General features: G+C 35.1%; 1 protein-coding gene across 2 annotated transcripts in view; it reads right to left on the bottom strand.

The window, feature by feature from the left end:
- Nucleotides 1-18,904, bottom strand: part of TDRD3 (tudor domain containing 3) — a 213,253-nt gene that overhangs the window by 104,342 nt on the left and 90,007 nt on the right. For both annotated transcript variants that reach the window (XM_036831839.1, XM_036831840.1), the window contains one exon: nucleotides 599-759. In XM_036831839.1, the coding sequence (XP_036687734.1) occupies nucleotides 599-759 (161 nt within the window). The remainder of the gene's footprint in view (nucleotides 1-598; nucleotides 760-18,904) is intronic.

The following is an 18,904-nucleotide window of genomic DNA, read 5'->3' as shown; positions in this document are numbered from 1 at the left end:
GGACACTGAGAATAAAGGTGACACTTTCTCTTGCTTCTCACTGCTTTTCTCCATTCCAACAGGCATGACTCTAAAAACCTCTTATGAAAAATAGCCAAAACAAAGATTTGGAAAATGTTTCCTTATGGAGTTCTTCCTCCTCTTAGAAAGTGGGGTGGCATACAAACCTCTCTAGCTTCAATCATTTCCCCCAAGAAAACTCATTTGCTTATAAACTTTTCTAGACTGCTAAACAGTGTAATGGATACAACTAACTGTCAAGGAAGAAACTGTAACATATTTAAAGAAATTTTTGTTCTGAAAAAATTTTAATGACCTAAAATTTAGTGATAAAATTGAAAAGCTTACTTTCCATGTAAGAACACCTTAAATTTCTGTTTTTAATTATTAACTTTAAAAGTAAGGAGCGACTAACTCCATTTTAAACTATTTTTCTTTACAGATAAAGTAAAAATACAAACTCTTTAATTTATTCTGAAAAACTGTAACATGCACTTAAGAGTTCATTCCTTCTTTTCAAAGGTCTTAAAAACAAAATCCAATGTGAACAGTACCTTTAAACACTTATAACAAATATACACCATAAAGTGCCAATTACCTTATTTTTGACATGTAACTAAATTCTACTGCTGTACAACTTATATGACCATCAGTCATCTGCAAACGCAGCATTCTTGGGGCAGCCTGAGATTCTTCATTATCCTTTGGTGCAGCAACATTGCGAATTTTTTGAATTTGCAAAACACATGGACCTTCAAGCTGTCAAAAGACAAAGGAATAAATATCACTTTTAGCCATAGCTTTGTTTTCACTTAAAATGTTTCTCTTTTCCTTAATGGTTATACTTTATTATTTATAATGATAACTTCAATTAAATAAATTCAAAATTTAAACTGTTATATACATCAGGGTGGTTTTTTTTTTTCTTTTGTATTTAAAGATAAAACTTCAAAAAAGTCTCCTGAAGAATATTTTTAATATAATTCTGAATTCATTTTCAGAAAATAACAGGAAAAAACTCCAGGGAAAAAGTTATTTTTCTGAATTAAAGGTATATTAAAAGATGTTTTCAGTCTTATGTGCTCTAAATTGTTCACATATACCCCCCCCCGTTCCACCCATGTACACTAACAGACATTCTAGAATTAAAGAACTTGGTAATTTTTTAAGGGACATCAACTTTACAGCAGCACTTGAAAGGAATGTTTTCTGTTCAAAAACATCAAGTTTAAAGTACACCTTCTTCTGGCATTAAAAAAAAAAAATACATATTCCAAAATTTAAACTATATAAAATCTAAGAAGTCTGAACTATACTTGACTTATTGTCACATTTCCTTTTTAAATGAGTTTAATGCTATGTTGTTATGCATTGGCAGTAAGGAGAATAAACGTCCTATCTAGCCATATTTTAATCAAAGAGAAAAAGAAAATTGATGGGCTAACTAGCTATTGAATATTAAGTTAAAAGTTTTTATATAATAAAACACTTATGTTGTAACTGGGGAATGAGAGCAAAATCTGCTTACATGTCTGAAAAATAAATTTAACATAAAGTAACACTTTCTACATTATAAAATATTATATCCCTTAAGTAGTATCATACTTACAAAGAAAAAAAAGCTTTTTGTTATAGCCTTTTAAGTAAAATCTTTCTGTATGCATTAGTTTAATTTTTATTTTCAGCAAAGAGAAATGTGAAATGACATTTACACAATTTCTTGAGTAAGCATGTTCCCAGGTTGACAAATTTCTACTTCATATTTACCAGTATCTTTCCTGAAAGGGAGTAATTTTGTTATAAATTTAGCCCTAGAGAATATAATTAGAGAAAAGAGACGAAACTTACATCTAATTTTCAAGTATGAAAAAAAAATTCTAAGTTGAAATAAGTCTAAAACCTTTAACAGATGTAGATAAGCTACTAATTCAGGATAAACTTTTTCTTTTACTTTTGCTAATGCCATTAAAATAAAGACATTTAAATTAAACCAGAGGCATGTTACGGTTCTTATAATGTTCATCATTCTCTATATTCTACTACTCCCAATATTTTTAGCCTAGACACTGACAAATATTTAGCCTTTGCTTTACTAACCACATATAACTATTTAAATTTACATTTAAATTAATTAAAACTGAGTGAAATTAAAAATTCAATACTTCAGTCACACTGGTCACATTGAGTGTTCCATTATCTGCACAACACATATACAGACTGTCCTACATCACTGCAAAAAGTTCTATTAGACAATCAGTGGTGATCTAGACTTATGTGTTCCACAATGATACTAGCGAGTGCACATCCATTGAAGTGTGGGAGGAAAACAATTGTCTCTATTTAATTCTTAGTAAGAAAGAAATTAAATGTTCCTAATACTTAATAATCAGAGCAACAAAGGCACTCTCATTCAGTCCATATGACATACAGGTCACAAGGCATCTTTATAGAATTTGGGGAAATCTACATCTCAAGGGTGTTGACATGGCACCTTCACTGGTTTGTTTGCTTTCAATGTATTATGACAAACTGACATATATTTGTGTGCAGTTAAATGGATATACAGATATTACCTAGTTTTAACCATTAATGATCACAAAATGGACAAGTGGCTTTAAAAGATTCTGCCAAAGAAACACAAATTGAAGATAATGTCAACAACGCAATCACAGAGGGGGAACAGAACCATTTTTGCTGATCTCCTACAACTGGTTGACCATGAGAACAAAAAGCTAGGAATGCTAGGGAGGAACACCTGCTCCCAGATCTTGACGTTTCCTAGCAAGCAGCAAGTTTACTTATTTAATTACTCCAACTCCTGGCCTCTCCATCCCTTTTAGTGAATTAAATAGTGGCCCTGCCAAAAGACATATGTCCACCTGGAACCTGTAAACATAACCCTATTTGTGAAAAGGGACTTGGCATACCTAATTAAGATCAGTATCTAAAGATGAGATGATCCTGGATTAGGAGAAATACAGTGATGAGCTTCTTTAGAAGAGAAGAGGAAATAAACACAAAGACACTGGGTATAAAGGCCATGGGAAGAAAAAAATGGGAGCAGAAATTGGAGTTACACATCTACAAGCCAAGGAACACCAAAGACTGCCCACAGCTACTGGAAGCTATGAGAGGGGTATGAAACAGACTCTCCTTCAGAGCCTCCGAAAGGAACCAACCCTGCTGACACCTTGATTTTTGACTTCTGTCCCACAGAACTGTGAAAGAATAAATTTCTGTTGTTTTATGCCCCCAAGTTCGTGGGAATTTGTTACAAAAGCCTCAGGAAACTAACACACCCATTTATGAAATGACTTATCTGACTGGGAAGAATATACTGTATATTTTGGGCTCATCCTCACCCTTCCTTTCTTGGGATCTAGGTAGGGACCCTGAGGAGGAGGTACCTACTCAGCCTCTTCACTGGATTAGCACTGCAATAAGTGAGTGTACAAATCTGTCAGGTTTGTGGTTCAATTAATGCATCCATTTGGCTCTGCCACCAAGCCACATCTCCCAAATTAATTTTTATCAGTAGTAAAGTTGATACTTTGGCCCACATCTGCCACTTCTTTCTTTCTCAGTCGATTCAGAACCAAAGTAAAAAAGAAGGTACTATTTATTAGACTCTCCTTAGAAACTCCCAAATTAAACACAGTCTTTTTATAATCAATTCTCAATTTGAATCAACAGGCCTTAAGACTAGTTCCACAATTCAGAAAGATTCTATAAGTAAAATTGCAGATATAACGATTTTTTTCATTATTATGTTTACAATATTCAGTTTATTATCCTCTGTAGTCAAAAAATAGGGAAGTACTGGATCTAAATAAAACACAAATAGTAGAATAAAATGTTAAGATCCTAGATTAATTTCGCCTTTACATGAGCAATTAGGAGCAGGTAAAAGAAATTACTGTAAAAAATTTAAATAGGTAAGAAGAAAGATCTCTAATTCTAATAAACAATATCAAGTATACACCAGAGATATTCTCTGGGGCCAGAAAAAAGTCATCCAGGCTTCATTCCTTCCTTTCCCTAGGTAGATGGACCTCTCTATTATCTGAACTCCTAACTAGTCATATCAATTGATATGGAATGTCAGATTTAAATGACTGTATTAGTTTATTAATTTATTGATCATATTAAATAACATTCTTGTTTACAATCAGACTCTCCAAAGTTTGGATGACATGGAACCACTTATCTATAGTCTGATCACACCTAGATAAATGGTTAAAACAGAATTTTTGAGGAATCAAGAAACTATCTAAATTTAGACATTCTATGATACCATGAAAAATCTGCCAGCTATTTCTTTTTATAATCTTATCAATTTCCTTGAGAAATAAATTTCTCACTCTATCTATACCTAACAACATAAGCATCACATTTTCCATCAACACTAGCAACGGGGCCATATACTCAGAAGGAATCTATGAGTATGATTAAGTTCTGATAAATCTTCCGTCATTATTGCAAAGTGGGTTAAAATTAAGAGAATAAAAAAGTTTCATTCTCCACAGTCCTTTTTAAGTACTTAAAATCATAATTTATTTCTTTACTCTGTTACTACTTCCAAAAGCATTTCCAGTGGCTTCAGCAGAGATTTTCTAGGGCTCATTTTTTCATCCACTCATATTTATATCAAGAGAAGTTTTTGCTGGACTATTCACATCTCTACCTGAGGATCCAAGCAACTGGGTAATGATTCAAGTGCCTTGGAATATGAAATAGTGGTTCTGCCTACAGCTGCTTTAAAAGCCTGAAGGATAAATTTTTATGACGCCCTCTTTCTCATCTACTTCTTTGCTCTGTTGAAATAACTCAATATCATTTTAACGAAATTTGATATTAATAAACATGGGGGTGGGACAGGAAGAAATCAGAAAAAAGTATCATTTGTCACACTCTGTACCATCCTAAGGATAGTATCAGACTCAAGAAAACTGGAACAAAAGAAAATTGTTTATTATAATGTTAGAAATTTCAGAACTTTCCCCATGTCACCTATGCAGGCATCTATGGTAAGCCTCAATTTGGAGGACATTTTCCTCCAGAGAAAATCTATGTTTGCTTCTGATCGAAACAACACTGCAATTGAGAGCCTCAGCTTTCGGCCTGTGGAAAAATAGCAAAGTTAACCTTAGCCAGAATCTCAACTCACTGTCAGTTAGTAGCACCACACTAGCTCCATAATCCTTTCTATCAGCTTTCCTGATTCAGATGCCCAAGATTTCCATGCAGAAAGATAAAGAAATATAAAATTACAAGAAAATATGATACAAGGAAATAAGCTACAAAATATAAGAATCATAAAAATATTAATTTTTTTAAAAAATTTAAGACTCTAAGGAGTTGAGAATTTGGAATTATCAAACACAGACTATAAAACAATAAGCCTAATCTAGAGAATTTATATAGAACTGTGAACCTAACAACTAGGGAAAAAATATTCCTCTTAAGCAAGCATGTGACATATAAACATATACCAAGCCATAATGTAAGCCTCTATAAAATTTCAAATACAGCTATCTTTCAGTCCAAATTCTCTGACCACAATATAACTGAATTAGAAATCTGTAACAAAAAGAAAAAAAAGAGATAATGTTCTATTATTAAAACAAAGAAGAAATCTTAATATAAACTGAAAAATATTTAGGATCGAATGATAATGAAAATACCATGCGTAAAACCTTTGGGATATAGTTAAAGCAATGGCAGAAGAAAAATTAATAGCCTCGAGATGCTTATATTAGAAAAAAAGTAAATAAATGAGTCGAACTAACAAGTTGGGAAAAGAACAACAGAATGAGTTCAAACAAGGTACAAGAAAGAAGAAAATAAAGATAAATTAATGAAATAGCAAACTAAAAATACAATAAAGAGGGTTAACAAAGTCTAGCGTTGGTTCTTTGCAAAGACTGATGAAACTGATACTGAGCAAGACTGACCAGGAAGCAAAGAGTAATAATGCAAATAAACAATCTAAGTAGTAATAATAGTAATAAAAACACAAACATACTTTCACTAGCAATGAAAAAACAATAAGAGACCTATGCATACCAATCTAAATGTCCATCAACTAGAGAATGGAAAGGAAAAAGTAAAGTCCATACAATGGAATACTACTCAGCAATAAATAGTAACAAACTACTGATACATGTTACATCATGGATTCACCTCAAAAACATGACAGTAAGTGAAAGAAGCCAGATACAACAAAGTATATACTGTGTGATCCCATTCATGTGAAGTGTCAACAAAAGGCATATTTATAGAGAAAACGTAAAAGAATACACAGATATATTAAGAACAATAAGTACAAGATATTAAATTTAAGATTAGCATACAACTATTGGTTACCTTTTTATGTACCCCTAACAGAGAAAAAAACAGTAATTTTTTAAAAAAACACCATTTACAACAACAAAAATAGGAAGTTCCGAGCATAAAGCTTGCATATAGATATACAACCTATATACTTTCAATAAATTATAAAACTTTATGGACAAAACTAAATAAATGAAGAGATACATCCAAGGGTGTGCTGAAGCCAGCTCAGGCCAGTTCACAAGTGCCTGTTATGAGCACTTCTTCCCAATTTCAGCTTTGGTGATTTCATAGTATAGCTTATAATCAGCCACTGCAGGAATTTTTAAACTACAAATAGTGACAACTACTACATATTAGGGCTTTATTTTTTCCTCTTCAGAGAGGCAGCTTACCAGCATTTCACTTGTAATTAGTTATCATAAAGATGTCAATTGTCTTTAAGCTGATACACAGATTCAATGCAATTTCATTCAAAACTCTGACCCATTCTAAGAAACTTGATCATTTGATTCTAAAATGTATATTGGGGAAGGCAGTTATCAGGGACAGAATAGCCTGAGGAAGAATAATGTATGTTACAACCAAAAGATTAGAAAACTTTGATAATATCAAGTGCCACAAAAGACATGGATCAATGGGATCTCACATATACTACTGAAGGTAATACAAATTGGTACAACCACTTTGAAAAATAATTTGGCATTATCTGGTAAAGTTGAACACTGGCTTAATCTAGCATACAATAATTCAATTCCTGGTTATATTCCCTAAAGAAACTCTTATACACATGCATCAGAAAAAATATACAAGTTTGTTCCTAGACGTAGTAGTAGTCATCTATTATTTAAAGAAAAAAAAAGAAAGAAGGGAAAAAGAAACACATCTAAATATCCATCAACAGGAGAATGAATAAGTAAATTATGGTATATTTAGATAGCTTAATATTATATAAAAGTGAAAATGAATGAATATTAGGTATATACAACATGGACATATGTTACAGCCATCACACTGAATGATAAAAGCAAGTTACAGCAGACAATCTGTAAACATTCTGTAAAGCTTAAAAACGAAACAGTAGGACCTCCCTGGTGGCACAGTGGTTAAGAATCCACCTACCAATGCAGGGAACATGGGTTCGAGTCCTGGTCCGGGAAGATCCCACATGCCGCGGAGCAACTAGGCCCATGCGTCACGACTACTGAGTCTGCACTCTAGAGCCTGCGTGCCACAACTACTGAAGCCCGCGTGCCTAGAGCCCGTGCTCCGCAACAAGAGCAGCCACTGCAATGAGAAGCCTGCACACCGCAAGTAAGAGTAGCCCCCGCTCGCCGCAACTACAGAAAAGCCTATGTGCAGCAGCCAAGACCCAACGCAGACAAAAATAAATAAATAAATAAATAAATTTTTCTAAAAAAACTCTCTTAAAAACAAACCAACATATTATACAGAAATAACTACATATGTAACTAAAATATTTCTTCTAAAAGTCAAGAAAAGCTAAAGTCAAAATTCACAACAATCATTTCTTGGTGTTTGGGAGAGGAAGAGCTAGGACAGAATGGTATTGTAACGTTCTAGTTCTTACATCAGGCTGAGGCTTCACAGATGCTCACCTCATTTTTAAGCTTCAAAAGAGAAATGTTTGTATATATCCAATATTACATTAAAGTTGCTCAAATAATTTACATAACATTTTGAAATTAAGACATTGGGTAGTTCACAGAAGTGTCAGGAGTATTAGAGAACTAAGTCTGTAGCCTTCACAGCAACAATAACAGTGAAAATCAAACCACAGACTGGTTTAATAGCACTAGTATGTTGATGAAACAGTTTGGGATAGGAAGGGTAGAGAAAAAGCCCTAATTTGTAGCATTTGCCAATTTCCATGGCTGATTTCAACTACTCACCTCTAAACAGGGAAGAGATGCTGACATTCAGCCTTCATGAGTTGGAACAAGCTAGATCCAGCACACTCAAGCATCTAGCTCTACACCTTGTACTATCAATCTTACTTGCCCTGGACACTGACCCCAGCACTGTTGGCAGCTATTACCCTAGAAACTCAATCCTGCTGTAGCTTCTGCCACTACCAGAGAGGATTCACCACAGTTCCTGCTTTTTTGTGTGACTAACCCATGTCCTATGCAGCTATACCTGAACTAGTAGAGCTGAGGTACATGTGCACAGCATAGGTGCAAAGGAGGCTGGGGAAAAAGTATCCGGCATTTTCTTCTCCACCACCAAGACTTTGAAAATGGGAAATTCCCCCAAACAAAGGAAGAGAATTCAGGTTCTAGGAAGTATAAATGTTAACTTACTTATCTTCCATGTATTATTATCAGGCAAGAAGATTTTGTGAAGGTCTATCTTCTATAGTTTGTATAGTAAAATACCTTTTTTGGGGTAGCTTTATTTTCTAAATATAAATAATACGTGTATGTGTGTATGCATGTGTATACATATATAACGTTTATACACACACCAGATACACTCTCCCACCGTAAGATGTTAAATATGCCCCCAAATGGGGATTTACCTATTATTCCCTTATTGAGAATGACAAGTCTAAAAACTAACAGTCTAGCAAGAAAAGCAACCTCTCCACCTCATCTCACTAAGCTTAAACAAGCTGAGATGGCTGCCCCTCCCTTGTGTGTACTTCTGACACAGCATTTGTTCCACTACACTGACATTGTTGGTTCCTTGATCTCTTATTAGGGTATATGCTTCAAGAAGGCAGGGGCTGTCCTGTTGATCTCTGCAGCCCCTGCACTTAGCACATGTATACATTCAAAAATTGCTTGATAAAGAAGTTACCTTGTGTTTTTACTATAATTTATTTAGCACTTACTAGATACACCAGAAAATGCAGCAGGATTTTTACGTTATTTTTTTTAATAAATTTATTTACTTATTTATTTTATTTTTGGCTGTGTTGGGTATTTGTTGCTACGCATGGGCTTTCTCTAGTTGCAGCGAGCAGGGGCTACTCTTCATTGTGGTGCACGCGCTTCTCATTGCAGTGGCTTCCCTTGTTGCAGAGCACGGGCTCTAGGCGCACGGGTTTCAGTAGTTGTGGCTCACAGACTCTAGAGCGCAGGCTCAGCAGTTGTGGTGCACGGGCTTAGTTGCTCCGCGGCATGTGGGATCTTCCAGGACCAGGGCTCGAACCCATGTCCCCTGCATTGACAGGTGGATTCTCAACCACTGCGCCACCAGGGAAATCCTACATAAGTTATTTAATTTACCTCCAGAACTAAAAAGTATATTACGATCATCTGTGTGTCTTAAATGAGAAAATTGAGAGCAGAGGATAAAGTATTTTGACAGAGGTTACCCAGCCAGTAAGAGGTAGAATTAGAATTCAAACTCAGATATGCCACACACCAAAGTCTGTCTTCTTTGTTTCATACATTCTAAAACTATGATAAAATTTGTTACATACTAAAAACATGTAGGTATAAAGGGCAGTAGGAATATTAACTCTTAAAAATTAATTCTGTTCAAAAGAGGTCAAGAAAATTAGAAGAGAAGTGGCATTCAAGTTGGAATTTGAAGACTAAATAGCAGTTTGCCTGACAGCCGAGGGAAGAACATTCCATTCACATGGCAATTATTAAGGTCCTGTAGCAACAAAAGCCTATGATTTTAGAAAAGCTGCAGCTCCCTCATCTCTAAAGTAAAACAGAGGTTGGTAACGATTTCTATTTTTCAATGCTGTTCTGAAGATTACACAGATTATTTAACATGGGACCTGGCACAAAGCAGGTTCTCAATAAAGAGAAAGAGAAGTGTTTACTGAAAACCAGGGTTCTCCTAGGTAAGTTAGGGGCTTGTACCAATAAAGGTCAAGAAGAAAGCAGGTTAAAAGCAAGAGGAACACTGAAAGAAATAGCTTTGGGAAGGTAGTCCCTAATCCTGATCTCAAATTTTTCAATTGATATTCATATACATGAAGAGAGTTTAAGTGGATAAATAAATAACAATAAAAGAAAAACTTTCTGAATCATAAATATGGTAGTATACCTACTAGAAGATCTAAAAGTTTCTACCCCTTAGAAATTTTAAAAACAGGGTATTATAAATGTCTAGTAATAGACAAAAAGACAACATAATATTGAATAGGTTTTCCCAAACTTGAGATCGCCTGAAAAAACATCAATTTATACATCAAAGTAACAGCACAGCAGATAATTTGCTCTTATTCAATCAGGGCAATTACAGCCAATCAATTATAAGAAAAACATTGTGGGACTCCAGTCAAAAGTAACACTTCTTTCAATGTGTCATTTGCCTATTTCCATCCTTCGCAGCTATAGCTTTTCATTTTCTGGGAGAATTAGAAAAAAAAAAAAAAAATGGTGAACAGTTTGTTTTTTAATTATCATTAGAGTGTCTAATATATATTCTATATATTGATTTGTGCAGTTGTTTTTAAACTACACAGAAGTCCTACTAATAATTACCAATAAGCACTTGTAAATAAAGCACAGTAATATCAGAATTTTAGTAATCTATTTTTCTAAAATTAAAAGTGCATGTTTAATTTTAATAACTCACTAAAAGAAACACTGGTAAATCGTATTATTTATTAACATATATAAAACATGACACAATTTATTTAACTTAAAACATTTTTCAATTATTTTTTTTCTGAAAACATCCAAGTTCTGTATTGTCTGAGGGTGAGAGGGCATTCAGTTTGAATTTTAAGGCAGTGAAGCCATCTTGTGGTTGATGTTGGTGTTGCTGAGGCTTTGAGAAGGTCACTTCTAACCGGAAAAATTAGGCCTTTAATCACAGTTTCACATTTAAAAATGCATATATAACCTGTCAGTCCTAAAACTTAGATGAAAAAAATAAACACAGATCTGGAAAGCCTTTCCTGTTAGGGCTTCACAGTAATGCATTAAAGTCCTCACACAGCTGGACTGGTAATAAAGTATTTTTACATTAACCTATATTTTATAATTAACTTCTACACCTTGGTTCAGAGGCTAAAGCTATGAAAATAACTACAACAAAATATTAAACTTGGAGAAGAATATGAAAAATATTAAACAGTTTTATAGGAAGCAAAGTCTTACTACCATTTCGTCATGACTTCTTTCCATGATTTTTACCTTACAAGCTAAATATTCCAGGACCTTGTAATATCTAGATATACAAAGCCTGCCCTGAAGAACTCAGAAGTTGCAGCATATAGCTTCCTCGGCACATATTGCTCCACTCTAAAAACCTTTATGGCCTAAAAATCAAACATAAACTGCTTATGGGAAAATCTAGCTTAGGCTTAGAACCCTGGAGAAAAGTGTCATCTTCCCACTCTCACTACTCTTTAAATTTGTCTGAAACCTTTGCATCAAGGTTACAAGCAACCTTATGGAGAAAATATGGGAACTGCAAAATAATATTAAGAACAGAATGGGAGGAAAGAGAAAAGAATGTGAACAAAACTATTACATTAATTACTAACAAAGTTACTTGCATTTTTTTGGCTATCCTACTTCCTCACAAAATAATCAGTGATAACTAATAGAATTATTAAGACTTCAGTTTCAAACTTCAGATGACAATGCCCTTCTGAAGGTCCCAGTTTGTCTTAGGACAAAACAGATGTAACTACAATGTTCCAGGATTAACTGTCTTCTCCTAACTGCGGACCTACCATCTCTCCAACCTGATCATAGCTCTCTCCACACTTCCTTTCCAAATGCTGAAAATGCTGTTATCTAAGCCTTATTAATTATGATAATAACAATACACAGCATGTAAGCATTTACTTTTGGCCTCTCAGGAGAAGAAGTTTGAAGACTCCTCTCTACATTCCTTTAATCTACTTCTAAAGAGGATTACTGCTCTGTCTTGCAGAATCTCTAGTACATTGGATGGAGCCTCGGGCCTAATGAATAAGCTTCCAAGGGGGATGGAAGACCCAGGACTACGGCTCTTTTAAAGGACCCACACAAAACTAATGGAAGTAGCTCCTAAAAAGACAGCCTCCTCTCTTCTCTTGCTTATTAAGGATTTGCTTCTTAAACACTGGGGCAAATGCTCTCCAATTCTTTTTCCTTTGGCTTTCTCTCTTAGGAGTGGTAATATCACAGGCAGGCAAGGAACTTAGTAGAAATAGAGCAGGACTTTGACCTACTTTGATTCTATTATACTAAGATCAACCTAGCTCTAGTGATAAAGTTCTGCATTAGGGGCTGGGGCTAAAACACAGTCAATAATGAAGTATCCATTTGCCTTACTTCATTTACTGCATTCCCTTGGAGATCCCTAAGTAACAAGATAACAAAATGAGGTAATAAACATGCACTCTTAGATCTCCAGGACAAAAATACCATCCTAAATGTCTCATAATGCTCAATACTTGCCATACACATTGCACTACATTTAAGATGTCACATAGATTACATCATTTAATTCTTCAATGTCATAAGGGACATAATATTTGAATGATAAGAAAATTAAAATCTGGCAAGATTAAATAACTACCAGAAGTCACAGAAACATAATAAGCAGAAGAATGAGGATTTAAATCCAGCCCAATAATTCTAAAATCTATATCTGTCCAAGATGTTACCAGCCCCTACTGTTTTATTCTCCCTCTCCACATCGCATCTGAAGCACATCAAAACCATGCCTCTGCTTCCTGGGACAGCTAGTCTATCTCACACTTTAAATTTTCTGTCTAAATTAGTTTTTGCAAAACTAGTTTCTAGTATGATGTATTTGGAAAATCACTAGGTAATACAGTTCTTTCTTTCATTCATTATTCTTTTACTATTAAAAGAAAATTAGAAAATAATATTATTTTATACCAAAATCTGACATGTTCAAGGAACAGGAAGATTACTTATTCAAATACTCTGCTTATCTTATGCACAGATTAAAATAAAATTTATTTAAAATTTTTTATTTAAAATTTATTTTAAATAAGAACTATTACATAATTTTAGTGTCCAGACCCATGTCTTAATGATTATGTCACCATTAACATGATGAAGTGCTGGGTAATAAAGCTTTCCAATAAAGGCACAAATAAAGCAACTTTTACTGTATTAGTCTTATTTTACAGACAAAGACGCACAACTAATTCATGTCAAAAATACATTCCTTAAACATTTACTTTTGCCTGAAAGCAGTTATATTTTTATACAACGTATGAAGTTTTAACCAAAGGCAAATAAAATGAGTAATTCCCGTGTGTTGGCTTCTAAAAATTCTATTAAAATTATTTTTCAGAACATTTTCACGAATACTGTGAAGAGAATTTTATTTGGCATCTGAAGGAAAAATATAAATGAGAAGAGCAGAAAGGGGATATCCCACTCTACTTCTGTTTCACGTGAAGACAGCTTATTTTCTATCTTTCCATTTTATGTATAAGCTAAATCTACATCAGCATTAAAAATATTTCAAAGGATAAAATTTGGCAGAGAAAATTCTAGATTCAAATATTCTAAGTTATATTTTATTTTTGTTAACTACATTCAAAGGAAATTCTGAAGAGACCACTTATAAAACTTTGTGAGAAGATGGCAGAGTAGAAGGGTGTGCGCTCACTCTCCCTTGCGAGAGCACCAGAATCACAGCTAACTGCTGCAAAATCGACAGGAAGACACTGGAACTCACCAAAAAAGATATGCCACATCCAAAGACAAAGGAGAAGCCGCAACAAGACAGTAGGATGGGCGCAATCACAATAAAATCAAATCCTATTACCACTGGATGGGTGACTCACAAACTGGAGAACAATTATACCACAGAAGTCCACCCATTGGAGTGAAGGTTCTGAGCCCCACATCAGTCTTCCCAACCTGGGGGTCCGGCAACAGGAGAAGGAATTCCCAGAGAACCAGATTTTGAAGGCTAGCGGAATTTTATTGCAGGACTTCGACAGGACTGGGGGAAAAAGAGACTCCACTCTTGGAGGGCACACACAAAGTAGTGTGTGCATAACGACCCAGGGAGAAGGAGAAGTGAACCCATAGGAGAATGAACCAGACCTACCTGCTAGTGTTGGAGGGTCTCCTGCAGAGGTAGGGGGTGGCTGTGGCTCACCACAGGGAAAAGGACACTGGCAGCAGAAGTTCTGGGAAATACTCCTTGGTGTGAGCCCTCCCAGAGTACACCATTAGCCCCACCAAAGAGCCTGTTGGCTCCAGTGCTGGGTCACCTCAGGCCAAACAACCACCAGGGAGGGAACTCAGCCCCACCCATCAGCAGACAAGTGGATTAAAGTTTTACTGAGCTCTGCCACCAGAGCAACACCCAGCTCTACCCACCACCAGTCCCTCCATTAGGAATCTGGCACAAGCCTCTTAGATAGCCTCATCCACCAAAGGGTACGCAGCAAAAGCAAAAAGAAATACAATCCTGCAGGCTGTGCAACGAAAACCACATTTATAGAAAGATAGACAACATGAAAAGGCAGAGGACTATGTACCAGACGAAGGAACAAGATAAAACCCCAGAAAAACAACTAAATGAAGTGGAGATAGGCAACCTTCCAGAAAAAGAATTCAGAATAATGATAGTGAAGATGATCCAGGACCTCAGAAAAAGAATGGCAGCAAAGATTGAGAAGATGCAAGAAATGTTTAACAAACACCTAGAAGAATTAAAGAACATACAAACAAAGATGAACAATACAATAACTGAAATGAAAAATACACTAGAAGGAATCAATAGCAGAATAACTGAGGCAGAAGAACAGATAAGTGACCTGGAAGACAGAATGGTGGAATTCACTGCTGTGGAACAGAATAAAGAAAAAAGAATGAAAACAAATGAAGACAGCCTAAGAGACCTCTGGGACAACAATAAATGCACCAACATTCACATTAGGGGTGTCCCAAAAGGAGAAGAGAGACAGAAAGGACCTGAGAAAATATTTGAAGATATTATAGTTGAAAACTTCCCTAACATGGGAAAGGGAACAGCCCCCCAAGTCCAGGAAGCACAGAGAGTCCCAGGCAGGATAAACCCAAGGAGAAACATACCGAGATACATAATAATCAAATTGACAAAAATTAAAGACAAAGAAAAATTATTAAAAGCAGCAAGGGAAAAGCAACAAATAACATACAAGGGAACTCCCAAAAGGTTAACAGCTGATTTCTCGGTAGAAACTCTACAAGCCAGAAAGGAGTGGCACAATATATTTAAAGTGATTAAAGGGAAGAACCTACAACCAAGATTACTCGACCAGAAAAGGATCTCATTCAGATTCGATGGAGAAATCAAAAGCTTTACAGACAAGCAAAAGCTAAGAGAATTTAGCACCACCAAACCAGGTCTACAACAAATGCTAAAGGAACCTCTCTAACTGGGAAACACAAGGGAAGAAAAGGACCTACAAAAACAAACCCAAAACAATTAAGAAGATGGGAACAGGACCATACATATCAATAATAACCTTAAATGTGAATGGATTAAATGCTCCAACCAAAAGAAACAGGCTTGCTGAATGGATACAAACGTAAGACCCGTATATATGCTGTCTACAAGAGACACACTTCAGACCTAGGAACACATACAGAATGAAAGTGAGGGGATGGAAAAAGATATCCCAAGCAAATGGAAATCAAAAGAAAGCTGGAGTAGCAATACTCATATCAGATAAAATAGACTTTAAAATAAAGAATGTTAGAAGAGACAAGGAAGGACACTACATAATGATCAACGGATCAATCCAAGAAGAAGATATAACAATTATAAATATATATGCACCCAACATAGGAGCCCCTCAATATATAAGGCAAATGCTAACAGCTATAAAAGAGGAAATTGACAGTAACACAATAATAGTGGGGGACTTCAACACCTCACTTACACCAGTGGACAGATCATCCAGATGGAAAATTAAAAAGGAAACATCAGCTTTAAATGATACAATAGACCATATGGATTTAATTGATATCTACAGGATATTCCATCCAAAAACAGCAGATTACACTTTCTTCTCAAGTGCACACAGAACATTCTACAGGATAGATGACATTTTGGGTCACAAATCAAGCCTTGGTAAATTTAAGAAAATTGTAATTGTATCAAGCATCTTTTCAGACCACAATGCTATAAGACAAGAAAATAAATTACAGGGGAAAAAACATAAACACAAACACATGGAGGCTAAACAACAAGTTACTAAATTACCAAGAGATCACTGAAGACATCAACAAGGAAATCAAAAATTACCTAGAGACAAATGACCAGGAAAACACGATGATCAAAATCTATGGGATGAAGCAAAAGCAGTTCTAAGAGGGAAATTTATAGCAAGAAACAAGAAAAATCTCAAATAAACAATCTAACTTTACACCTAAAGGAACTGGAGAAAGAAGAACAAATAAAACCCAAACTTAGTGGAAGGATAGATTTCATAAATCAGAGCAGAAATAAATGAAATAGAAACAAAGAAAACAATAGCAAAGATCAATAAAACTGAAGGCTGATTCTTTGAGAAGATAAACAAAATTGAGAAACCTTTAGCCAGACTCATCAAGAAAAAAAGGAAGAGGACTCAAATCAATAAAACTAGAAATGAAAAAGGAGAAATTGTAACAGACACCACAGAAATACGAAGCACCATAAGAGACTACTACAAGCAACTCTATGCCAATAAAATGGAGAACCTGGAAGAAATGGACAAATTCTTAGAAAGCTATAACCTTCCAACACTGAACCAGGAAGAAATAGAAAATATGAACAGACCAATCACAAGTAATGAAATTGAAACTGTGATTAAAAATCTTCCAACAAACAAAAGTCCAGGACCAGATGGCTTCACAGGTGAATTCTATCAAACATTTAGAGAAGAGCTAACACCCATCCTTCTCAAACTCTTCCAAAAAATTGCAGAGGAAGGAACACTCCCAAACTCATTCTATGAGGTCACCATCACCCGGATACCAAAACCAGACAAATATACTACAAAAAAAGAAAATTACAGACCAATATCACTGATGAATATAGATGCAAAAATCCTCAACAAAATACTAGCAAACAGAATCCAACAACACATTAAAAGGATCATACACCACGATCAAGTGGGATTTATCCCAGGGATGCAAGGACTCTTCAATATACGCAAATCAATCAATGTGATACACCATATCAACAAACTGAAGAAGAAAAACCATATGATCATCTCAATAGATGTAGAAAAAGCTTTTGACAAAATTCAACACCAATTTATGATAAAAATCTCCAGAAAGTGGGCATAGAGGAAAGGGAACCTAACTCAACATATTAAAGGCCATATATGACAAACCCACAGCAAACATCATTCTCAGTGGTGAAAAACTGAAAGCATTTCCATGAAGATAAGGAACAAGACAAGGATGTCCACTCTCACCACTCTTATTCAACATAGTTTTGGAAGTCCTAACCATGGCAATCAGAGAAGAAAAAGAAATAAAAGGAATACAAATTGGAAAAGAAGAAGTAAAACTGTCACTGTTTGCAGATGACATGATACTATATATAGATAATCCTAAAGATGCGGCCAGACAACTACTAGAGCTAATCAATTAATTTGGTAAAGTTACAGGATACAAAATTAATGCACAGAAATCTCTTGCATTCTTATACACTAACAGCGAAAGATCAGAAAGAGAAATTAAGGAAACAATCCCATTCACCCTTGCAACAAAAAGAATACATTACCTAGCAATAAATGTACATAAGGAGGTAAAAGACCTGTACTCAGAAAACTATAAGACACTGGTGAAAGAAATCAAAGATGACACAAACAGATGGAGAGATATATACCATGTTCTTGGAATGGAAGAATCAATACTGTGAAAAACACTATACTACCCAAAGCAATCTACAGATTCAATGCAATCCCTATCAAATTACCAATGGCATTTTTTACAGAACTAGAACAAAAATCTTAAAATTTGTGTGGAGACACAAAAGACTCCGAACAGCCAAGGCAATCTTGAGGGAAAAAAACGGAGCTGGAGGAATCAGACTCCTTGACTTCAGACTATACTACAAAGCTACAGTAATCAAGACAATATGGTACTGGCAGAAAAACAGAAATATAGAACAATGGAACAGGATAGAAAGCCCAGAGATAAACCCACACATCTATGGTCAACTAATCTATGACAAAGGAGGCAGGGATATCCAATGGAGAGAAGACAGTCTCTTCAATAAGTGGTGGTGGGAAAACTCGGCAGCTACATGTAAAAGAATGAAATTAGAACACTCCTTAACACCATACACAAGAATAAATTCAAAATGGATTAAAGACCTAAATGTAAGACAATACACTATAAAATTCTTAGAGGTAAACATATGAAGAACACTCTCTGACATAAATCACAGCAAGATCTTTTTTGACCCGCCTCCTAGAGTAATGGCAATAAAAACAAAAATAAACAAATGGGACCTAATGAAACGTAAAAGCTTTTGCACAGCAAAGGAAACTATAAACAAGATGAAAAGACAACCCTCAGAATAGGAGAAAATATTTGCAAACGAATCAACAGACAAAGGATTAATCTCCAAAATATATAAACAGCTCATGCAGCTCAATATTGAA

The sequence above is a fragment of the Balaenoptera musculus genome, chromosome 18, assembly GCF_009873245.2.
Source record: "Balaenoptera musculus isolate JJ_BM4_2016_0621 chromosome 18, mBalMus1.pri.v3, whole genome shotgun sequence".
In the NCBI taxonomy this organism is placed as follows: Eukaryota; Metazoa; Chordata; class Mammalia; order Artiodactyla; family Balaenopteridae; genus Balaenoptera; species Balaenoptera musculus.
The sequence above is the reverse complement of the archived record's forward strand: the minus strand, read 5'-3'. Positions and strand labels throughout refer to the sequence as shown.